Below are 26193 nucleotides of genomic sequence, written 5' to 3' on the forward strand. Positions count from 1 at the left end.
TTCCTTATATATTACCAGGAAAAGGTGAAATAACTGCAGGAATTTGCAATTTGCTGAAATGTGCTGAAATGTGCAAACATAAATGGAAATTCAGTAAATAGGGCGAAAATGGAGTTTGCACAATTGTAGAAAGTTTTGAAGTCCGCATTTGGTATTCTTCAACACATTCTGAACCTTCTTTGGCAAGCTTTCTTATAATTTCTTTGAGTAGTAGTAGGAATAGTTCTCCAGGCTTCCTGAAGTATGGACCAAAGCTCTTCTTTGGCTGTTTTGTTTTGTTCTCTGTCAAGATGATTCCACAGTGCTTCAACAGTGTTTAGGTCCCGGCTCTGGGGAGGATTCATCACCCCATGAGACCGATTTGCAATTATTTTCAGTCCAGCTATTGCATCTTTTGGCATACCTCAGCCTTTCTCCTCATTTCCTTCCTTAAGAATGGTTCTTGACAGCCTTCCTTCCACGGAGACCATTTCTGATGAGGCTTCAGTGAGCACTGGATTGATCAACTGAAAGGCCAGATGCATCTTTTGGGTCCTGTACCAGGTCTTTGCTTGAATTTAATCTATTTCTTTCTTTCAGATACAGTTAATCTGCTGTAGATAGTTTTTAGGCTTGATACCTCCCTTTTATCCAGTTCCCTCAATTATTTATGACACATTGCACAACCTTATAAGATGTACCATGTTGTTTGCTAAAGCACCTGTGGGCATCACAATATTTGCTGTCAAATCTTTTACATTTTACATAGATGCAGCTGAAGAAATGTGAACAAATTATGCGTCTTAAAGTGCCCAAAAGGTAAAATCGAAAGTTAGTTTGTTGCTAAGTTTTCAATTATATGTAGACACAACACTTCCTCGTCCCTTGAGTGAAGTGCCTCTTATATGCTGGAATAATTAACATTAACATTGTTAAGTGGCCTAAAAAACACATTTGTTTGAAAATGGTCATGTACAAAGACTGGACTAAAAATGAGCAACAAAGCAGCCAATGTTCAAAAGAAACTTTAAAAGACCTTCAAAAAGTCTGAATATTAAAAGAATGTCTGGTTCGCCGGAAGCAAAATGTAAAGAAATGAGGGCTGGCTCAAGACTTTTGCACTGTACTGTATTTGTGCAGATTTCTTGGGCCAGAATTGTGCAATAAGTGTTGTTTTGAACAGTACTTAGGGACTTATTGTCTGATTGAGTCTTCCATACTTTAGATACTGTTCTCATATCTACCGTATACAAGCATTTTGTCTAGGATGCTTCCTCGGTCACAACAGCCAAAAGCAGCTACTGATCACATGGATTTTACATAGTTATTGAGGAAAAAATAAATAAAAAATTCAACACATTTTGACAACAACTATACTACCCTAAGACTGTCTAGTAAATTACAAAACAACAGATCTAAATCTAAACTTGAAAAACAGCACCTAGTGGCTGACAACTTACTTGATTTTGAGACCTTTTGAGAGACAAAAATACCCTAACATGGAACCTCCCTCTTTTCCTTTGTGGCTCAGCCGTTGCTCCGTTGGATCAGCCAAAGGGTCCATGGTTATCAATCTGCCTGCATGCACAAGGCACCAGAGGAGAGGAGGGATGCTGTGCCGCTGCTAGCCAAGATCACAACACTGTGTATTTGTAATTCATATATTTTGGGAGTAAATAAGGACCCCTGCTGTGGAAGAAAAAAAAATTGCATTGTTTTGCATAGCTTAATATTGAGGGGGGTGTATCATGCGTCTTCCTCACAGAAATGTATGAGCCATGCTTCCGTTAACAGTTATGGCAAATCTGCATATCAGCTCTGCTGTGTTCAACGCACCCTTTCGTGGGTAGAGATAATTTTTTTTGGGGGGGGGGTTGGTTTATTACGTTTTAAATATCCCGTCCTTTTGTAGCTTGTGTTGCTCATAGTTTCTGGACTGATGTTAATTTTTACTCAACTGGGCATTTGGCCTGGCTCTTACCGGTATGACTGCAAGCACCAGTGTTTCATGCCTAGTTGTCTATCATACTTAGAGTTTTAGATTCTATATGTTCTGGTGTCCTACATATATGTCATTCTTCGTGAGTAAACCATCACAGAAGTTGCATATTTTGAAAGAAAAACCAAAACAATTTGACATTCATTCTAGTCTTCATGCTAACTAAGTCAAACATCTCTCAGCTCTCATAGCTAGCAGGCAGAAAGAAGAGGCATACTGATCCTCTTTTTAAAGCTCAGTGAAACACCGAATAAAATCATTTATCAAAGTGTTGAACAATTTCTTTAACAGATCAGTGATTAAACGATAGAAACTCACTCTATGTAAAGTGATTCTCCTGGGTCACTGAAGGCCTGCTCCCAGTGATCAGGCATCACACCTCTAATTCTGGCGCCACTTCTGCTGCCGATGATCCCGTTCTCGATGGCGTGACCATCACCTCCACTGCTTGACGCCCGGGGCCGACCGAAGGACCGGTGGCCAAGAGGGATGCTGTTGCTGACACCTGCAGAGCCTCCTGTAATCACAGTTTAAAGAACAGAATTGAATAGTGATATATTCAACAGATATTAGAAGATGCAAACTTTTCTTGCGATATATTGGCCTGACGCTGACAATTCTGTTGGATGTTGTCAGGCAAAAAGACTTGAGGTCAGCATCTCTGCCATCTTTGTTCTCCCTCTGAGGAGAAGGAGTGTGTGACCATGCATGCCACACTACTAGCACGGGAAATGTAAGCATTTTTTCCCCCCTTAACTATCCTTGTAGCTGTCCTTCAGCTTTGGACTCAAGCATGGATCTGAGAGACCTTGGACACTGGGCACCCAGAGTCCCGCTGCACATGACAAGTACTGCTGACCCATCCACCCACGCAGTTACACTTCAAAAGATGACTCAGCAGAGGTCAGGATATTGGATGACTCTGTCTTCAGGCTCCATCCTGCTTTACCTGACCTGAAGTATGTTGCTAACTATCTGGATGTCTGTCTGCCTACATTTCTCTCCTCCCACTTTGCTTGGCTCTCCCCTATCTTCTGCAGCACTTTGGCTCCCTGCTTCTATCCTTCCTAACACTCAACCTGCCAAAACCAACACCCTATGTTGCAGCATTTCTACTTTTACCTGACCATATAATCGCTTACTCACCTCCTGTTCACCTCTTCCAGCCTAAGGTCTCTTACTCACGTTATACACCTACATACAGTTTTATTGCAATATTTTATGTTTATTTGAATACTTATACATTGCTATTTCTATTTCATGGTAGAGTGGCATGCCAAAGACCTCGTTTTCTTTTATCTAGTAACACAAATGGCAAATTTCAACTGACTCAATAACTCCAACCAGCCACAAACTGCTCTCGAGCTCATGTTACGTTAGTCCCTTCTAGACAACTATAGTTACATGGCGGTGCAACGTGGCAAAGTGTATTGAAAACACAGCTTGTTATTTTTATGTGATTGTACACTAATGGAAACATAGTTATTATTAATATCTTACTGCGTTTCTGCAATTATATAGCTCTTAAAGTTAAAAACTGTATCAGTAAAGATTGTAAGATTGTTGCATCGCTTTTGTTTATTTTTTTATTTTATTTTACCATTTTAGAATAAAAAAAACAAAGGTTTGAGCAGACAAGTTTCAGCAACATCTTTCAACTTAATTATCTTGTCATGGCTATGACTTATTCATTACAGATTATAAGAAAGGCTTGATAAAGCCGGCTGAAGAGTATGTTGAAAGGAAGAATAACAGGTCCACAAAAGAAACCTTTCTTCATTTTAGAAAGTAACTAAGTACTGGAAGGCAGATTTTCTGCGAGAACGACTCATTGGATTCCTGAAGAGATAAATCAAAACTCATATTTGACAATAAATCTTAATGAAGACACGCACAAATATGGCATTTATTGATGAAACATGGAAAAGATATTTTTCCTGCATCATTAGAACAAAATTCAGCATCATTTGCTAATTAACATCTAAGAAAGTCTGATGTATTTTCATGACTGGTCTTGAAAACTGATTACATAATCAAAAATCATCAACGTCATCAGAAATCTGTGGACAGACCTCAGAAGTGCAGCACACACATGTGAAATGGCCTGACAATTTCACACTTTACCACTTCAGACTTCATACTACCATATTATTTGAGTGAAAAATGTTTGAAAATTAGATTTATTTTAGTCTTTTTGGCTTGTGTGACATAGTAATTTATACAAAAGTGGACAGTCGCTCATCAAATTTCAGCTGCTTGTGAGGTTTTTTTTGGGTTTTTTTGCAATACCATCAATTTATCATTTCCCTGTAGACTTCAAAGGGTGGTTTGAATAACTGTCTGATGACTGTTCAGAATCCATTTGATACCTTGGTTGGGAACCATTTAGTTACACTGTGCTAAACTATTGCCGTGCAAAGAAAGCAGTTAACAGCTAACACATCAAAGCGTTTTTATAAATGACCTATACATATTCATATATTTGCCAAAAGTAACATTTTGTTAAGTGCACTCTGCAGATGATGTATTTACTGAAGAAACTGATGATTTTACTCATTTTCTTTCCCTTACTGATGATTAATACATCTTTCACGATTTCTGTTTAAGTCATCGATCACATCTAGAATACAGAAATCAGCTAAATGACAGAAGGAAAGCTACAAATTACTGTATGTGTCAGCATTAGGCAAAGTTGATTTTTTTACTAAGCCATTTCTGACCATTTGTCTCATGCCTAGCTGCCTGCCTCTCTGTCTGCTCACCTAAGGCAGCATGACCTTCCTTTGGAGGTGATCCAGCAATCAATGAGGCCACTGCTCTACTGAGAGTTTTCTGCATACTAATTGTCCTAATGATTGATTAATTTGAGCTTTGGCGTCTAAAGCTATAGATAGAGAGACAATGGATACTGTGTTGGGCTTAGCAGATACAATATGTTGCTAAGTTTTTTATAACTTGAACTTTAAAAGGGCCAAAACTATTTCGCAATTCTCATTATATTTTGTAAGAAATAAAAACTGATTAGCGCTCATTTTTTTGCATGAAAATTCATGGCATTGATCACACCAGCCATCATTTAGCCCAGCAATACTTGCCTGACAGGCCAAAGTCTTCCTCGTTGTTTATGCCTTCCACTGCAGCCTTCTCCAGGTTGCTGAGTGACTTGCTGCGTGTGCGGAAGTTTCTGAGCAGGTTGCGGTGTTCCTGGTAGGTGATGGGAGGGCTGTCTGCACTTATGTGAACGGGCCGAGGTGTGCCGTAGTAATTCCCTGAGACAGGTTGCACAACAACAAAAACAAAAAAACATGCAATGAGCACAATAAATGCTAAAAAAGTGAGATGCATGAGATGTTTGCAGATTTGGATTTGGAGTAGAAATGTTATACCTGATACTGACATGAGTGCAAATTAATGCCAGGATTGTAAATCAAATCCGTTGGCATGAATCTAAAGGTCAGGAAAAGCACACGGTCTGCATTAACATCTTATTAGCTTCAATCTGATTTGATTCATGAGGTAAATAAAATATGTTACATTTAGTGGCAGAGCAGGCTCACGCAACCATGTAAGGGACATATTACCTATATTTGTATAAATATCATGTTCCCCTGAGATCACACTGCTTTTGTTCAAGCCATCTGCTCCAGCTTCTAAAAAATAAATGAAATTACCGCTACCTCTCCCCATTTGGCACATGGAGATCCAAATGGGTTGAGAGGAAACATTAGATTAGTGAACTCAACAGCAAGGTCACCAGCCGTCACCATTTACTGCAGTTTCTGCAGGCTACTGCACGCACAGCGCTGATACTGCTGATACCGATAGCAGTGTGTCTGTCAATGTCACAACTAAGGCAGGTGAGGATGACATTTATTGCTCCCATTAAACTGTTATAAATTATGGATGCTAATGCATAGAAGCTTTTTAATCAGAAGCAGCACTCGTACCCTTATAGTAGGGGGAAGATAAGCGACATCTAAAGTCATTAAAACACATCAAGACATGGCTTTCAAACTGATTTTTCCTTTCTTTAACTGAAAGTATGAATCTTATTTTTTTTACTTCTTTGCTTAATAAAAAAAGTAACAATTCACGTTTAATTGGTCATTCATTTACAATTAAGTAAAGGGAAACAAGGTTCCTTAAGAATACCTGGTTTCTTGTTAGTGAGCTAATTGTGAAAATGGAATCATTCAAAGATCTGCTACAGTATGCTTTGAAGCTAAAGCGAGGAAACAGTTTAGCTTACCATAACGAGTGAATGCATGGTGAGACAGACCCTTTACAGTCTATGTTCTGGTATGCCTACAGAGATATTTGTCAGGCTGAGTTGTAACAAGTCATCAACTTCAGGTTGAAGGACACGGAAGGCTTCATGGCTACAGGTAGATACATATTCTTGAGAACACCTTCATTTTTTGTACCTGTCCCAGTAGTCATCTTTAACTATGTAGTCTCCCAAGTCCCTCCAGCTGCTCTTTGATGACACTGACAACCTGCCTTATGTTTGCATAGGGTATGCCATTATTGCATCTTTAAGCAGTCTAATAATCTATGTTTTACTAATAATGACACTGTTTAACTGCAAGGGATTGCATGATATCATCAAATCCATTCCCAAATAAAAAAAAAATTAAAGAATGTTTTTCCTTCCATCTTGCATGTAGCCCCATGGAGTGCTTTGTGTTTTCAGTAAGTTTCCATATCTTGTGGTCAAATATCATTAATTCACAGCCACACAATAACTTTCTTCTCAGCAGTGTCACCGGGGAAACTCTGTAAAGCTCTGTAACAAGTTATTGTTAAGAATAATTTCTAACTTCAGCTTTATCCATTCAGTTGCAATCAGTAATTCTGCTTAAAGAAATGTATCACATTTTCCTGACTTTGAGTAAACAATGAAACAATGAAAACTTTAAATGTGGTGTTATATTTACATATGTTTAGATAAGGATACAGCATGCACTTTGTGATGAATCACCTTTCTGCTCTCCCTAAAAGAATTCTGTTGTACTTTAACATACAGGCTCAGCTCACCTTTGAACTTTCCACTCTCAAGAAGCGCTCCTGACTCCTCCAAAGAGAAGAACTCTTCAATGGAGACAAAGTTGTAGTCTACGCCTGAGATTTCCCCCTCTCTGGGCTGTCTGGTTGTACCTGTGACAGTGGGTATAATGTCATACATCAGAGCGGTGAGGCCACATGAAGCGTGGATGATATATCAATTAATCAAAGGCTATTGCTCTCATCAGAAGTAAAAAATCTGAGGTTAGTGTTTACAGCTGCCAAACTGGCCCAGGTATACATTGGTTTGACGAATAACAAAATTTGTTTAACAACAAAAACAAAAAATTTAAACATTAATTGATAATCATAGCATTTCCAGCAATTACAGCACCAGCTCAGCAGGGTTTTCATCCGCAAACAAAATATGCCCTTTGGTATGATGATAGCAGGCATTTACCAAGGGCTCTTTATAACGAGCTGATCAATAAATTAAACATTAATGAGGTTCTGAGAAAGTCTTAAAGTCATTTTATCACTATTGCAAAGGTGGAGCACTCAGATGATCAATGATCTGTCATTATAACTGATTTGCATTGACCTTGGCCTGGAAGAGACCCCAGCATGAAAAGCTTCCTGCATCATTACAGCATCACTTGATTGGCTTTATTCTAACCCAGACTTCAGACTTAGATGCAATTAAACTCAAGTACAGACATGTGGTGTGAATCCCATTTTGATGTTTCTCATTAAGCAAGTGGAGACGCTAATCTGAAAATAGGAGTGTGGAGCGCCTATTCTGACCTTGAAACGAGTCTTTTTTTTTTCCTGCACAGATTCGTGCCGAACCCAAAGTAAAGACAAATCTCCGTCCTTCTCCTGGAGGACCACATGTGACGTCTGTGTGTGGGGCCAGCAGGCTGAAGTCACACCCAGATACCCTATAAAACCTGTGATTAATGCACTGCTGTCCTGGGAGCAGCTCTCCCAGCCACAATGACACATGCAGGACTAAACTCAGTGAGCACAAGCTCACAAACGCACACGCACTCAGAAAGACAGAGACAGAAAAAATTATGATAATAATAACAAAAAACACACATACGAGAAGAAAATAAGGATTCACACACCCTGCAGCCAACTCAGACTTGTAGACACGGGTTGTCACCTAACACTGGGCGGCCCCTCTATCAGCCTGACCTCTTCTCTTTGCTGCACAAAGTTTGTTTAACTTTACAGTTTGTGTCTCGATCAGCTCTGGCTCTCTGCTTTCTTGTTTTATGCCAATAATAAACCATGCAGGTGTAATCTGCGTTGCGCTCATGTTCCTCATTCACGCCCATATTTTCAGAGGCTCTTATTGACTTTTTGCATGTGGTGCCTGCTGCTGTATGATTACGAGATGTGGATACTTCCTTCGGTGTGGACGGATCCTCTTGTCCCTGCTGCTTTTAAAGGGATGAATAGGGCCAATACCCTGCAAAAGCTACATGAACATAAAAGCTTGCTCCTACTCCATCGGCTGACACTTGCATGCGTCCAGCCTTCATGCTGGTTTGGGCTATGCTTATTCATGGCAGTGTCTTTGTTCTCCAACGTATATATGCTATCTTTCAAAAATGAGAACTATCTGCGTCTAATTAAAGCTCTGATAACAAATCTCCTGATGACATGTGTGTAATTCTTCTCCTACCCTCAGGACACACAGCATCTCTCCAGATAGGGTGTGAGGCAGGGATTCATTATCTACACACCCTACTCGGAGATATATATATATGACATGTCAGTGGGGAGACAGAATGGATTATTGACATCTTCTTCTTCCCCGCCTGTCCCTGTAGGCGCTGCACACTGATCCCCTGGAACATGGGTGAGGGAGGGATTCAAGAGGTAATTACACACAACTCTGTATCAACACCCAGGGAGAGCTGTCTGTCAAGATCACTGCACACAAATAGCAAACAATGAAAGCTGAAAAGGCCACAGACAGTCAGCCAGACATACTGGAGTGAGCATATTAGAATAACTAAATGATGATGTTTCTTATCTCTGACTCACCACGAAGACAATTAGAAAAGCCAGCCTTGAGAACATGACTTTGGTTTTGAATCATCCAAGGGCAGATGTACAAATAGTACATCTTAGTGTGATTGCATGAAAATGGATGGGGAAGTTGAAGAGGGTAATGTGAGATGTGCAAACCCAGCTCACAGACCAGAACAATTTAAATGTAGAGACAAAAAGAGGTAATTCATATCCTATTAAAACAGAATGGTTCCTTATATGAAATAGTGTGCTGCAAAATAACCAGACATAGAGAACAGTGTTGTTCATTGATACAAGCTCTGTACCTGCTTCTCAGGGCTACACCGTAAGCATCCTGTCTGCCTCAGTATTAGCACACAAGTCCATTAGACTGCCGTCATCCCCTCCTCCACTTTGGCACTGATATAGATTTGCTTTTAATTTAATTCCCCCCTCTAGATTATTGATACTGTAGCCTGTGTTTACTTAATTCTATCGTTCATTTCCATTTTTATGCACGGCCCTCCCGACTGAGCATTTGTAATATTATTTCTTGCATCAGGGCCAGCTTCACCATCAGAGAATATTGTCTCATCAAAAGGATTCGAGGATTAGAATACTCTCTAAATAGCACAGCAATACAAAGCCATATTTTCACAAAAAGACATGGCATAAATGAAACATCAAAAAACAAGCAATGATGCTTTGTCATAAATACTTTGCATCCTTGCCATAAAAACTTAAACTGAGGCTAATTAATCATAATGTTGAGTAATTCACAGTTTGAACAATGTATGAAATAACAAGAAATATGACAAAGTGTCAAGAAAGAGAGCAGGAAGAACGTACTTATGGTCCTGAAGGGGGCCACAATGAGCCACTGATGAAAACTCCTCAGCTTTAAGTTCCTGGTAAACACAGCTGCCTCCTTCAGGAAAAACAATAAAGCAAAGAAAAGCCTCTATAGTCTGAAAGGAGCAGTCATGGTGTTACTGCCGTCTCGGGATCAGTCTAGCAGACGTGTGCTGGTATCAGCATGAGAACAACAGCATCTTACTGTGTCATCTTTAGGAGATCAGGGGATTACACACCCAGAGACTGAGCCTGCCTTGTTGTCACTCTTACTAAATTAAAGCACGCAGACATGGGAAGTTTGCAAAGTTTAGCGACACAAGACCATCAGAGCTGGTATGTGTCATGTCATATTTTACAGTCTCTTATCAATAAACAGAATCAATACACTGATTCCTCAGAGAAATCTTTCAAACCCTCTCTGAATAACCTTCATCTGAGTTTGTTTAGAACAATTCACCCTCATCCTTCCAATTCTTATTTCAAACGGCTGAAAGCACTGATGGTAATTTAGGCAGCCGAGTCCCTGAGCAGCTGCTTGTACTGTGGATGCATGGCTAAGTAATGAGAAAAGCTTGAAATGGCTAAAATTGCAATTACACTTTAATGTGACGTCCTGAGAGAGACCGCTTTAGCTCTCTTACAGCCTCTTGCGAGGTTTGAACAGTACTTTGTTCTATCAGGGAGTGTGCTGTTTGGCGTAGTGGCAGACCGTGCCATATGACCTACTTCCTGGACTAAAGGAGAGATTAGCAACAACTCTATACTCTCACGACAAGGTTAAGACTACACGTACACACACACACATACACACACACAAGGTGGTCCTTGACCTCTGCACCACCCACTGAACAAAACAAAAAGGAAGGAAAAACTAAAAGAAAAGATATAAGAGCACAAAGCAAGTCAGAAAATTGTTACAAAAACACTGCTCTTGTCAGAGAGTGCTCATCTGTTATATATCCTCTAGCTGCTTCCAGTGACGTCATGATGTAGAGGATTAAGATAGCAACAGATGTACAACTACTAGCTGCCTTTGGCTGCCGCTGCGCTTGGTTTTATTCATAATAATCAAAATGCAACTGCTTGTACAGACTAAAAAAAGAAACTGTTACACACATCTACCATCAGATTCACAGACATCTCACCACCAACACAGACAAGCAGCCTCGAGCACCGGGGTGTGGATTATAAGTGGCAGGATGCCACACACAATAAACAAAGTGGTGTCACGGTAACTGATGACTTTTGCTAATGTCCAAACTGATGTGTTTTTTTTTAGCACGAAAATTTGATTTACGATATTTCAGTCTTATAACCAACCTCCTCATATACCAAGCTTATTTAATTAGTACATTAAGTCACTCAGTGCAAGCATACAGTGACAGAAAATAGTGTGGGAAACCGTTCTGCATACTTAAATGCTAATTAACACCACGGAATTCACATGACACTAACAGGAGGTATGTTGTCCCAGAATTAATTAAGATGGTAATGAACAAAAGGGCTATGCTGCGTTAAATGAATATAATAAGCCTGGTGACAGTGTGTTCAGTATTATCACAATATACAAGGATATACAGTGATACATTCATTTTAAAAGACATACTTACAAGGTACTGCTCGGAGGTAGAGGTTCTCTCTGATGACCTGCTGAAGTTGACTGTCCATTGAGCCGGGTGTGAAGCACTTACTCAGATATAACCTGAGATCCTTGCACAAGGTGGAGCCTGAGGGGAGGGCAGACAAAACAAGCATGGCACAGAGAGGAGGAAGCAGGGAAAAAAAGAGAGAGGAAGAAAGGCACAAACAGAAATCAGCTCAGTCGACTTTTAACAGCGTGATGATATATGTTCAGATGTGACTAATTTAACACTTCACCACCTACAGCCTCACATCCCCACCAACTGATCCCCCTGCATCACTTCACACCGATCCTGACTATGAAATGTGTTTTCCTAAGTCTCTCACATATACATACAGCATACTGAGGTTAATTGCAACAGACACAGAAGTCAGAGTTGTCACCAAGGAAGGCAGAGTCGATCGCTGTGGTTTAGTTTTCTTTCTGTGATCTTTCAATATCATCTCAAGTGCTTTATGGTGTCTGATGACAGGCCACTTGCTGTTATTGATGACCTGGGCGCATCCTCTGCTTGTCACCCTGACAGACGAGCGCTCTGCCTGTATTTCCCCTGCAGGCTGCCGCCTAGCTCTCCACACCCCTGACACCTCTGTACACCCATTGTCTACTACAGTGGCTCTGCCAGTAGCAGACTGAATTTGCTGTGCACTTTAAGAAAATGTCATAGTGTATAGTTTTATCATTGGTGCCAGTCAACTGCGTGTAAGTAGGACTGGTCACATATGGCAACTGCCTGTACAGGAAAAATTCATCTGGACTGCTGCCTTTTGGGAAAAAAGATGGGCTTTTGTTAATCGTACCCTGAAAAAGCAGCTATTTCCTAGTCTGTCAGAGAGCAAAAGTCAGGCCTGAAAATTTGCTCCACTACTGAATGGACCATCACTGCTTGGGTTTTATGACAGTTTCACACATTTTGCAAACATTCCAAGGATGATAGGGAATGCAAGAAGGAGCATATGAGGCTATGCTATCACAAAGCCACTTTTAAATTTGAAAGTTTGTAATTTCTCTGCTCAGAATCTGCTCTAGAATCTCAACAGTGACTCCTGTCTTAGGGGAATGTAGCCTGGTGTTCTATATTTGAAGGCTGGGGCAGAGGGAGTAGTAGTAGTAGTAGTTGTAGAGGGAGTGGGAGGAGGAGGAGGTGTGCAACAGCAACCCAGAGCATTGACACATCCATCACTGTCCACATAACATGCAGTCAAGCTGCCAGTGGAGGGCCAGGATGACTTCAGAGCTTACAATCGATCTACCAGCAGCAGAGGATCCAGGAGCAAAGGTCCTCATTCACGCCCTTGCGGCCAAATCAGCTATCAATCTAGCAAGCAAGGCCATCGGTAGCAGCAGTCAGGTGACACTAAAGTGACATATTGCACCGTTTGGAGTCGACAAAGATATCTGTTTTCAAAGCCCCTCGTTCACAACATCAAGGCCTCTCGTGGGTGAGAGAAAACTGTATCGCTACACTCTTGTCATGTGTCAATAGTATTTTTAACCCCTACCATCATTTTGAACAGACGCCTTGACATCGACAGACTAATTTACATGTTCAAATCAGCATCAAGATGCCACAAGCTGCAGATTTGGCTTATGAGAGTCAAGGGGAGTTTACAGAGCAAGATTATGATGGATGACAGCTTAGGCAGCAGTGTAACAGATTGTTTGGGTGTAGACTGATTAAACATTTGCAGTGGTGAGCAAGATGAACAGCAACAAGCTAAACCGTCTGAAGAGTATAACCACGTCTTCACAGTACAAAAAGAAAAAGTAAATACTGGGATCAATCCATCCAAGAGCTGTGGCGTTACCCTGAATTGTTGGGTATTTTTTCGGTTTACTGCAGGATATAATTGGCTCAGATTTTCATAAGCTGTTTGCAATACTGTAACAATACATGAAAAAGAAGAAGACCAGTTTTAGCCATCCAACTAACCCTGTATTCTTTATCATAAAAAGTGTGGTGCTAGGTAGAGAAGTGAATCAATTTATCAGAAATCACTTTGGAAAATGATGTTTGTATGTATGGTGGTTCTGAACAACTCTGAAAAAGCATTTGACTGATGCGAAAAGAAAAAAAACACCAAAAAACTGAGGGAAGAAAGAGTAAGAGATAGTGTGTAAACGTGAACAACATGACGTGATATAGGCTTTATTTTCTAACTGCAACTATATCGGATGACAAACATGGGGTGAGTGTACAAAGGTCTTTAATATCTCAAAAATAATGACAAACCTTTTATTATTTCTGAATAAAAAGAAGCTTTCTAGAAAATAACGACATCATTTTATATCTCATAATCGGAAAAAGTGTACAAATACGTCATTTCAAATGAATGATGACAATGTTTCTTATGCCTTCCATCACATTTTCGATTGAGATTCTAGATCATAATTTCGATAAAGTTTGACATTATAATAACTGACTGAATCTCTTTTATTCATCAGAATGACTTCCATAGTTAACTAATTATTAGAAGTTAGGTTTGCAGGCTAATTCATACCTGGTGACACAGTTTTGATACGGATAGGGTGCGGACAAGAGTTGAGGACTCCACGAACATCTCCTAATGTCATGCCCAGCACGGGTGTTCCCCCAACCTCCAGGATGATATCACCCACTGTGAGGCCACCTCCTGGTGCTGATGTGACAAAAGGAAACTCTCCATAATCTGCTCCTCCACCAACGGCGATTCCCAGCTCCCCCGATGTGCCGAGCAAGGGAACAAAGCTGTCCTGCACCTTGGAACGCCAGTGCAGCTTTTTCACCGCTGTCTTAGACATGGCAAATGAGCTGGAGAGAAAATAAAACAGGAAAACAGGGTGAGCAGGAGGTGTGAGGGAGGAAAAAACTGTCAATTACTTATCAAGCAAGGGAAAGAACCTGTGGCTTTATACCATATAACCTTTGCTAGTTATCAGCATCTACAGTCTGAGGAGGTGCAGTATTTCACATCTGAGTGTGTAAAAGTCATGAATAATTCCAGCTTTATAGGTTAGGATATTCTAACTTGAAATTCAGGAATAACACCACATGGGAACTGTGCCTTTGTTTAGTGCAAACACATCACAGTACAGCATCAACATGCTTGACTAACCAACAGAATCACTCTCTCCCATATTCATGGAGCTTGCTGTAGGCTGACGTTATGTTTATATGTAAACAGTCAGCATAGGAGTTACTGCACATTCCAGCACATCTACAGTCACATGGGAAAACAGAGTTTGCATTTAATTAAAGTATGCACACATATTTTGACAGGCAAGCCAAAACCCTGATGCCATGAGTCAAATACTTTAGTCATTTTCATATTCATAATAATGCATGACATTATCATACAAATACAGATTATAGGGATTTATACATAATTACTGATTTTAGTTGCATACTTTAGACACATCGTCTAACTGTCTGCTTAGACACTATATGTGAGTGCATGTTTTCTGTACTAATTACAGCTGGCTGTAGTCAAGGTGAGAAGTCTTGGGGCACGGCTGCTGAGGCTTAAAGCTGAAAATAATGTGTTTTTGTTGCAATATGCTTCCTGAAGAGCAGCTGTGAGTGTGCGGGAGGTAGACGAGGCTGGCATGGTGAAGATTTGTTTGAGTTGCCTGTGATGTGACAGCTGTGATGCAAGAGAACAGACGATTCTCCTCTGACATGATCAGAGCAGCACTGTCACCTTTCCACACAGGACAACGGAGACACACACGGCAGGATATCAGGATCAAAAAGACAAACAACATGTCAAATAAAATACAAAAAAGCCTTCTGTTGAAGGAACAGTTTGAAGTTTGGCGAAAAACAAATGGGCAGATCAGATGATTGATGTCACTATTATAGCTTGCTTCACTCGTAGACAGTTACGCTACTACCAATTTGCTTTGGAAGTCAGAACTCTGGGCTGGGAATGATATCACACCTGATTTGATCGCGTTTCAGCGGAAAGCTTGAAAACCCGCAGGATTTCTTTGTGATTGCGTTTACCAGGCTAGCTGTTATTAGCATCACATGCCGATAACAACACATTACGCAGTGTTTTGTGAATGCAAATACTGAAGTGATGTATTCACAGAGGCTGGGCAGTAACATATAAGCCACTTATTTATCATACATTTTTTCGACTGGGAACTGACAATTTGCTTTTCTTAGCAAAAGAAACTAACAAATATACATTGTTAGCGGGTTATCTCTATGAAGGTAGCCCATGTGTAGTGTTTTTATCTATTTATTTTTCCCTTCTTTGGGCAGCACCTAGAAAGCAGTCCCGCCCCTGTTCCCAGTTTTTGTGCCAAGCATTATGAGCATAACAATGTTGGGGTAGTTCTAGTCTTTACATGTAACAAGTGGCAAGGGAAATATTAAGTGTACTTCATATTGATGTTTTTACTAATTAATACCCCTTTAAAGAGCAATATTCCAAATGGACAATACTGATCTCCAGTTCTGATGTGACAAGGAGATTAGCAATGACTTTACCAAGATGCAATCTTCTTAAATGACGTGTGAGAGGAACGCGTAAACTTTCAGTGACCCTTGCCTAGACAGGGATAACGTGCCCCGAGTGCAGCAGCAAGCTCAAACGCCCTTGACTACACAGGTTCAGTAGGCCCTAATAAGACTAATTGAAAGAATGAAAGGGGAACGGGATATATCTAATCCTTTCTACTTGACTGGCCATTCAACAGGCAGATCTGACAGATATGCTCCATCCCTCTACTGATCAGCTAAATTTGCGAAGTGGTTTAGTTGACCACACAGAGATGAACAAATCTGAAAGTGGGAGTGGCGGGGACAGCGAGATTGAAGTAGTGTAAAAGCAGAACAAGTTAACATTAAAATATGAACCATTTACATTTTTCATCCTTCACACAGAAAGTAATGACAGAGAGAATAAAAGGAAACACAGAGGCCTGAGAGAAATAGAGAGGTGCCACACAGCCTGAGGTTGGCACAGGACTCACTTGTTTGACCTTGCAGGAGTGCAGCTCAGGAAACAGGAGTAAAAACTACAAAAATGGTTCAGTATTGGTACCATACTAGGATCTTAAAAATAAACAATTTGCATTTCAGTGTCATATCACAGTCAAATCAAATTGTTGTTCTAGCACATTTCAGTAATAGAAAACCAAACAAGTTAAGCTGTTTCCTTCAGTCTAAAATTATGCTTATCACGTTATCCTTGCCAAACAGTGGCCTCAGTCCCTCTCTGTCTACCCTACTGTGAAACCTTCTGTGGCAACGCTGTCAACCTGCTTCCCCGAAGCCAGCCAGCCATCTGCCCATGCACGACACAGAGTAACACTACATGAGTTAAGTGTGCTGTTAGAGGAAAAGAACACAAAAGCAACTTTAACCATTTAATCTTAAACAACGTATTCCCATGTGCATCAGTCCTGAATGATAATTCTATAAGCCTTTGGGCTCTTCGTGCTTTATCTAAAGATTTCTCAGAACTTGTCAGCAGTAAAGATTAAAATGCTAAAAATAAAACAACTGATAGGTTTTTCAGAGTATTATCCTCCCACAAGTACACAGATACATTGTGTGTCTGCATAATATTGGATAGAGGCAGAGTGTGTCGCCCGAGATGTAGCTGTTGTCTTGACCCCCTGCATCTGACGGGGGTTTAATGAGGCACAGCCTGTCAGGTCCACAGACGCCTGGGCTCGTCCCATCGTAGACTCACATGCCGACACTGCTTACCTCTGTCTCTGTTGGTGTTGATGCTACAAACTGGTTCTGCACACTCATTTCAGCCGTGTCCATTAAATACACAGCACTAGGTTATCATCAAGGTACGGGAGAAATATTCTGCTTCTGCAGTGACCTTATCTTCATGTTAGACATTAATATAATTCAGCGTATTAATAAGCTGAGTAATTTTTAAAATATCTCATCTTGTGCATAATCAAACAGAGCTGTCACATGGAATATCCTTAATGGCAATATGTGACATTTAACTGATGAGAGGGTAAAATATGACCTCATAGTCACTGAGTCATGCTGCTTCAAATTAAAACGAGACATACTCTCTACAGCTGTGCTAGCAGCCCTGTGACGCAACACTATGGCATTGCAGTAATTTGAGCTAAATCAGCTAAACATCAAGCATATGTAACGTTTACCGTTTTAGTTCTGCATGTTAAGATGTGATGATTCGCAGTATAAGGAGAAGGTTTTACAGTTTGGTTTTATCCAGTCTCATTGTAGCACTATTACACAGCAATTTGTGAAACTGTTACCAGTTTTTTTTTTTCTGGCATAATACGGGTACCACACCGAGAACATGTTTGCCTCCCGTTTGCACAATTCTTTAATTAATTATACATTTAATTTACAATTACAATTCTCATTGATTTTTATGTGCGGTTTATTTTTTTACCTTTATCGTCTGGTCAGTTCAGGATGCCAAAATCTACATGGTTAGGTGCAGGCTTTAAAAAAAGCTGGCTCATGTTGACATTTGAAACTACTTGGTTAGGCTTAGGAAAATATTCTGAAAGTTTACCACTTGTTAAAATGCACACTCGCAGAAAACACAGAGCACATAAATTAGTGTCCAATTTATAACTGTAAAGGAGCAGTATTTGGAGGCAGAGAAGTATTCTTGCAAGGGTACAGACCTTCACTGCATGCACAAATGCAGTTCCGCAAGCACATGGCTACAACGAACGCACGCTCAACCCTACACACTCTCAGTTGCTCAACACACACACACACTTATCCTGAGTTGACTCTTCATTTTTTAGACTCTGGAGGCTGGGGCAGTGCCTGATTCTTCCTCCCCTTTGATTGGATAATCGTGCTCCACACTCTAACCTAGCAAAAGCATACCTACACAACAGTAGGAGTTATTGGCAATGGTATTAGTTGGGATATAACTGTGATAGAGAGCAGTTGTATTGAAAGATTTTCTCGCTGGTAATTAAACTGAATTGATATTCACAGGCTATATAGTTTATTTAGGATTAAAGGTATACTGCACTTTTTGTCTTTTTTCACATTTCTGTATTTCCTTTAGGTAAATAACACTAATTTCCACATGGAATTATTAAATTACAGATTACTAGTAATCCCCTAATAAAACTTGTGCTACCACAGTGTGGTAAAATTCGTCATAATATTTGTGCAACTGATCTTCGCAGTAGAGTACTCAGGAGCTGCAATAGTATATAGAGTAGTTAAATAGAGATGATGTCTGTTCAAGAAAGAGAAATATCGACTAAAACGATTTTGTAGTAACCGTGATAGCGATGGTGGAAGTGCTATTATCAAAACTAATGCCAAAAGTTACGTTGTTTATTGTAGTACAGCATGAAATACAATTTATTTTTTCTATCACCAACACAATCATACCACTTCTTGTTTGAATATCAAGCAAAAGGAACTGTAGGTTGACTGGGAATGTATGGTTATTCCCCCTTTAAAATGTACGCTGTCCTCACCTCCAGAGTACATAACACAGTGCACTCTGCAAATGACACAGAAAACGTGTAGATACGAAAGAGAATCCCCACTGAAAGTCACACTGGATTTCAAAACCCAGCTCACCAGGAGACTCAGTTGCTTATCAGACCCTCAGGCCAGTAACTTTGCCAGCCGGAACACATTCATCTCAGATAAACTGTAATAAAGCTTTTGCCTAGACAAAACAATGAATATTTTTAGCACCTGGGTGTGTTGGGCCAGCTTGAAAACAACTTGAAATTGATCTTGTGTACACACTCCCTTTTCAACATGCCAGGCAACAACTGTTGCTGCTGATCGGGTTAAATATCTGACGTACCCATTGACTGACTCGTGTGGCATAAACAGTGGTTTCACAAATGATAAACAAGCAGCCCAACGAAAACCACAATGTTGTTGCGTGTTACTAAGCTGTGCAACACCAGTCTGTCTTTTGTGACTGGGGGGGGGGATCAAACCCCCTACTGCACATAAATTGATCAGAGTGAACACAAAGACAAACTGAATTTTTAGACACAGCTGATAATTCTGATAAAAAGACAAATCTCAACTGGCTCCTTGCACTATTGTCGACTTACTGTTGACCCAACTATTCTTCAGTAATGTTTGCTGTTTTTCTTTAAAAACCTGCTTCTTGTGTCATCCTCTTAAATTCTCAAGTTTAACTCTGCTGAGATTGATAATGGGAATACTGCTAATTTTGCAGGTATTTGAGCATAAAATGAATTCAACTCAGTTCAGTTTATTTATATAATCACAGTTCAAAAACATATGTCATCTCAAGGCGAGTCCAACTAAATCTAATCGTAATTTGCATTTTACTGTAATTCAACTCTCAGTTCATTATCATCCAAGACAATGCAAATCAGCCTCATTATAGTTGTATTTATATAATACATCCTGATAGGAACATGAACTCTGCATCATATATAATTTATTTTCACTATAAACAATATCATATTGCGAGGGCAGCTTGAATATTTACTATCGAGGTATATCTTCCTCTTAACAATGCAGTGTCAATAATGTCCGCTGGGCTCCAAAACATTTCTGGCTCCAATAAATCCAAATAGCACCTCCTGAGACCGGCTTACCCCTTAAAAGTCCAGCCTGCTCTTATAGGTCAGCTCCACTGGTCTGAACAGGCTCCACCCACAATTCCATGTCAGCTTTAAAGAACGCTAATTTAGAATGCGCCCGAGAGGAAGGAAGAGTCATTAAAGTTTTTGATTGCATTGACAAATTCCAGGAAATGACTAATTCTAAAATATAATTATGATTAATCATAAAACAATTGTTTGACTTTGTTGGACCAGTTGCTTGTGAAGTACAGCACAAGAGAGAGTATGAAGAAACATGCTAGCATGGCTAAAAACAGCCCACATAACAGTCAAAAATATGAATACATTAAAGGGGTTAACGGATATCGAAGCCTATAAAAAGAATGCTCTATTGAGATTTTTGACCTTTAGGTCAGGGAAAAAGCTGACCAACACATATCACGTTCCACTGACTTCCTCTCCAACAACGACATGCTCAGAATCTTTACAGATTCAAATCCCAGCCTTCCAGTGTAACTTCAAACCACAGATATCTGTCAATGGTAAAACACACATCATCATGCCTCGCAGACTATTCTCAGCCTATGTTTTTTTATTTCAGCACCATAACTCTTTATTCAGGAAGCATTCAGCATTTGTAAGAGGCTCGATGTGTGTTATACACAGCTGCGCCACACAGACTTTTCAGTTTAAAAATGACTTTGCCCTGAATTGCAGGAACACTCATGCTTGTATTATCCAGAGAACATTCAGTGTTCAAAGCTAATTAACCACAATAATTGATTTTTTCCACTAAAGAGAGTCAAATTGTAACTCAAGCTTAATATTCAGAATCTTTACATTTCAACTGATACAATGTAATAATACCTTATAGTGCAACACTGGTCCTATGCAATTAAATTTTTTTTTTTGTGGTGATTAGTGTAAAAAAAAAAAAAAAAGGAAAAGCTGCGGCCATTTTACCCCTGGCAGCTTGTAGTCATGAGCGAAATAACTTTATTACAGGACAAATTAACCAAGCAGTTATTTCAGGTTGGATCTCTGGGGTGTTGATTTATTAAAGTTACAAAGATGAGCTTTGCCACGGAGCTAGATAATTCAAAGTCAAATTAAAGCATCGAAGCGAGGACAAGAGGGAATAGCTCTTGACACTTGGCCACAGGAATGTCTTGAAAGACCTTCAAGTGGTAAAAAAAAAAAAAAAAAAAAAAACAGAAAAAAAGGTGTAAGCAAAACACATCAATTAAGACGAATGAATAATTTAATTGGTCGTATAAATTAGCTCAGGCAAGGGTGGAAAATAACAACAACTTGTCTTCTCCTGTCCTGTCAAAGTGCCCACACTCTGGCTGAAAGCATTTTTCATGAGCACAAATCCATCAGCAATAAATGTAATCTTCATTTGGGGCTGTGCATTTAATTAGGTTTTATTTTCTGTTAAAATTTCAGCTGCAGATGAGTATAAGAAGAAGAAGCAATTACAGAGATGCCCTGTGCCTCACAATTATTCTCTGGTATTGTTTTATAATCCGGTGCTCTCCCAGTTTGGCTCAAGGCCAGATGATAAAAAGAGAGCTTTCGATCAGCAACATTCTAAAATTATGGAAGGAGAAGAAGAGTGAATCCAAATATTTCTTCTATGACTCAACAAATGCTAAATGTTTTCAACATTCGTTAGTTCTGTTAGTGAAGATGTTTTTCCACTATGAAGCAGCACTGCTTTCACCTATCAGACTGATCTCCCTGTATCAATAATTTGAGTGTGACTTTAAGTAGAAAGCACTGACTGTCAGCTCTCGTGATTCTCCACATGTTCCTGATGTCTATCTAGATGCCGGCCCTCATCCCCATCAAAGCTGTCTCCCAGCTTGTAGATCACTGGCTGACATAATCGGCTTTGACCACAGCAGAGTTTGTAGAACTTTTGCAAAGATGAAAAACTTTTAACACAATCAGCGCTCGCTGTGAAATGTTGCTCTAATCAAGCTCCGCTACCCCACAGTCTGATTGTGTAACTCTTGATGCTCATGTCACAGAAATGTTTTTTTTTCTGCACTAAATGAACGGCAGAATTTGTGTATGCTCATAAAAGCATCTGTTGGTTTGTCATGGTGCAGCCATGCTTGCTCTGTCTCCACGTTTTGTTTCCGCTCTGAATGCATTCCACAGTAATGAAATGAGTTTGTTCAATTAGCTCAACGAGAATGCTCCATGAATTCATGTGAGCCTATTTTTGTATTGCATGCATACACTCTGAAAGTTCAAGGGAGTGAATAGCTGTCTTTCTTAAATGGGAATTTTGGTGGATATTGATGGACTGACTGTGTGCTCTGTCAGCTAGATTGTGACCTGCATGCCTAAGGCTTTTGTTGGTCTGTCAGTGGATGCTGGAAGTGAATAAATAAACAAAAACACTTGAGATTTTTTTCTTAAATCTTCGTGCATAAGCCAGCTCAAAGTCAGTATTAATGATGGTTACACAACAAACGTGTACATGACTCATTTACCTATTAATCAACTAATCCCACCAGGTCTAAATCAAACATTTTGGGCTTTTGGCCCATGGATGTATTTTGATAATGGTACATAAAGCTAGCTGATGATGTGTTAGCAATTTTGTAGAAATGTACAATATTTCTTCTCTTCTTCTGAGGCAGCTGTAGCTCAGGAGGAAGAGCAGTCGCCCACCAATCGGAAGGTCGGTGGTTCGACTCTGGTATCATTGGGGGTATGAATGTGTGTGAATGATTAGAAAGCACGTAGTTATGTATCTTAAGACGTGAAGCGCTTTGAGTGGTCAGTTAGACTAGAAAAGCGCTGTACAAGTCCATTTACCATTTTTTGATGGGATATCTAATTTGCTCAGAATAACTAATTGTGGTAAATTGCCAGTACAAATACTCATATATGCACAGTGCTGTGCAAAGGTATTGAGCCACTCGTCTTGCCAGGAAAACAGGAAATAGATGCAGTTATTTAATGAAATGTGCAAACAGAAACACAAAACTTGAACAGTTTTAATAAGCCTGAAAGTTAATAACTGGGGAGGATTCATCACAGAACTGTTGACAGTTTGTTGGTCCAAAAATCGTTTTTTTTTGTCTGTCACGGTGCACGGTGGTGTGGTGGTTAGCACCGTCACCTCACAGCTAGAGGGTTCCAGGTTCGATCCCTGCCTGGGGCCTTTCTGTGTGGAGTTTGCATGTTCTCCCTGTGTATGCGTGGGTTCTCTCCGGGTACTCCGGCTTCCTCCCACCATCCAAAAACATGCATGTCAGGTTAATTGGTGACTCCAAATTGTCCGTAGGAGTGAGTGTGAGCGTGCATGGTTGTTTGTCTCTATGTGGCCCTGTGATGGACTGGCGACCTGTCCAGGGTGTACCCTGCCTTTCGCCCAATGACTGCTGGGATAGGCTCCAGCCCACCCGCTACCCGATTAATGGACTGTCGGTATAGAAAATGGAAATTATGTAATGCAACAGGCTGCTAGTGACAAAGTGCCTGAAGACACAAATTAAAAAAAATCTTTTTAAATTATTTTTTTCTGTTGTGTGGGGATACAATACTGGTTAATCCCTTGAGTTAAAAACCTCTTTTTAATGCTTGAATGATTCATAGGTCAGTGTTAAGTGGCTTAAAAGCAAACAAAACAGTTTTCCTCTGGAAATGGTCAGGTGCAAAGGCTCAAATGAAAATGAGTGAAAAAGCAGCCAATGTCCAAAGAAAAAGACCGTCAGAAAGCCTGGAGAACTGTTTATCAAGACCACTTTAAATGATTACACTTTGGAAGCAAAGTGTAAAGAAATGAGCAGCGGCTCAATACTTTTGCACAGTATAGAACATATTTTCCGCTGATTTGCCGAGAATATCACATCCCTCCCGTAGTGGATTTACAACCCATGAAAGACATAAGATGCAAAACTTTTAAAATGAACACATTCTCAAATTTTCCATACATTTTCAAACAAAAGTGCAGATGTGGGATGCACAATTTGGGGTTTTTTGCTGATATTTGATAAGCTCGTCAGTTTTCATCAGCTGATGCGATGATGAGACCACATGTTATTTTCAATGCCTCCTATTTTTAGATCCAGTTCATTAACTGCACAATCAAAACATCAATGAAAAAGAATTAAATTATTTGTAAATTCAAAAAGAATAACAATATTTAACGTGTTACATCATCATTTTGACTGTATTTAGAATCGGCTTTACAAGATTTTTACATGTTTTATATTGTTTAGACATTTTGAAAATAGTCAGCAAGGAAGCTTAAAATACTCCCACAGTGGCACTAAATACAGCCGATAAATGTAATATAATTTTAATCTGCTGCGTTTTCCCTCTTGTTACAATTGGCGTATTTTTGAGAAAAACTAGTGACAGGTAAAGGATCAAAATCACCCGACACCAAAACCATCCAACACAATGAACACAGCTCCTCCCTTCCCTACAAACCTGTGATACAGCACTGCTCCTAATCCTGCAGCATCCTCCCAGGGTGGCGCTGAGGGTCAGCCAAGTAAAGCATCTTAAACACACAGTGACCTTAAATTCATCATAAATTAAGCACTAATGGAGTGGCAGAGGGACAGAAAACGTACAAGAGACCTTTCCCGGCCCGGGCCTCATCATCCTATCGCATGTCCACGCCCTGACCTCTCCCTTCCAACATTTACACCAGACCGTGCAAACAACACAGGGTGTGCTAAACCTCCCTGATGCTCACTCACTTGCAAATCTAGGACACGGGACTGCTCAACGCAAAACAGACAGCCGTGAAAGATTTGAAAATAAAAGATTAAATGCTTGTCAGCTGAGAAACGACAACAAAAAAAAAAAAACTCTGTCACTTGGTGGGCCCTTAATAAATCATGCACTGATGAGAATACGTGAACTAAAGAGCACAGTATCTGCGCTCCATGAATTCCAAATTGACCCCAGTGCTGTAAATGTATTCACTGTTATCAAAGCCTCTCTGGGTTTGACCACAAAAATGGGCCTTAAAAAAGAAAAGGATCTAAACACTCTAGTGAGCAGTAAAAAAATGCACCCATCCATCGACGTATACTCACACAAACACACCTGGCAGGATAGCACCAGCTCAGAGATGTTTCCCTTGAGGAAACCTTATATTTAGAGTCACAGGATCAAGGTCAAAGCAGGGGGCACATTACTGGTACCGATGTGCTGTGTACACTCTGCTCTTCCAGAGGAACACCACTGTGACAACAGGTCCTCCTCGACTGAATGCATTACACCCCTCGCTGTGATCCCAGATTAGCTCTCATCAGGAAGAGGGAGCAGTTTAATTAAACAGAGCAGATCAGCTCCTCACCCGTCTGATGGATAAGAGAGGAAGAAAGGGATAAGCAGAGAGAAATTAGGAAAAATTAAAGATGAGACAGAAAATTGAGCCAGTCTGGGAGAAAAGTGGATGGGAATCAACACAAAGTAGCGTGCGGTAACCTTATGACGAAACAGCTGAAATCAAAATAACAAAATGAATAATTCAAAAGGGAATGGAGGGAAGGTTCAGTTCTCTCTAATGAGCATTTCTGAGAGGTCGCAGTTTGGTAACCTAAGCAGGCCTTCAAGTGTGCGTGTAGGTAAGAGAGAGATACTGCTGATTCAGTAGGGATGGCTGAAGGTGACCCTCGCCTGCTCCTGCTGCCTCTCTCACCACCTGATATTGATCCCAGTTGTCCAACTCAGATTTGACTCAAGGATAAATTCCTTGCTTTCTTGACATTTCAAATATGGCAGCGTGTAAATTGTAACTCCACACACTATCATCGATTAATTATTGATTTCCCTCCTGGCTGAACGTGAACCACTTCTCATGAGCGGCCCTGCCAACTTAAACTGAATCTCCAAATGTGTATGGACGTGAGCCCTGGTTCTGGCATGGGTTTATTGTTGTTGCTGTTTACATTTGATCAGACCGCACATGACGTGTTAAGAACTAAGAATAGAGCAGGCTGCAACTGCAGAATTCAAATTCAGAGGCTGGGAGCAAAGGTTTGGACCACAGATGGGTGAATGTGTCTACGTAGCCCTGCACTGTCAAGGGTAAACTGCCTGCCACACACACTCACACATACATACACGCGCACACTTTAACCTCACTTTAAAACAGCAGCATGAATATTCATGATGC

The 26193-nt window shown here is 40.2% G+C and overlaps 1 protein-coding gene across 1 annotated transcript in view; it reads right to left on the reverse strand.

Annotated features, from left to right (window-relative positions):
* The window catches only part of magixb (MAGI family member, X-linked b), a 39010-nt gene that overhangs the window by 11545 nt on the left and 1272 nt on the right, over positions 1 to 26193 (reverse strand). Inside the window, exons 2-6 of the mRNA XM_072366800.1 lie at positions 14006 to 14295; positions 11473 to 11589; positions 7016 to 7135; positions 5074 to 5247; positions 2297 to 2495 (exon numbers count right to left, since the gene is read on the reverse strand). Coding sequence (XP_072222901.1) covers positions 2297 to 2495; positions 5074 to 5247; positions 7016 to 7135; positions 11473 to 11589; positions 14006 to 14295 — 900 coding nt within the window. The remainder of the gene's footprint in view (positions 1 to 2296; positions 2496 to 5073; positions 5248 to 7015; positions 7136 to 11472; positions 11590 to 14005; positions 14296 to 26193) is intronic.

The sequence above is a fragment of the Leuresthes tenuis genome, unplaced genomic scaffold (assembly GCF_036924035.1).
Source record: "Leuresthes tenuis unplaced genomic scaffold, fLeuTen1.0.hap1 SCAF_16, whole genome shotgun sequence".
NCBI classification, from domain to species: Eukaryota; Metazoa; Chordata; class Actinopteri; order Atheriniformes; family Atherinopsidae; genus Leuresthes; species Leuresthes tenuis.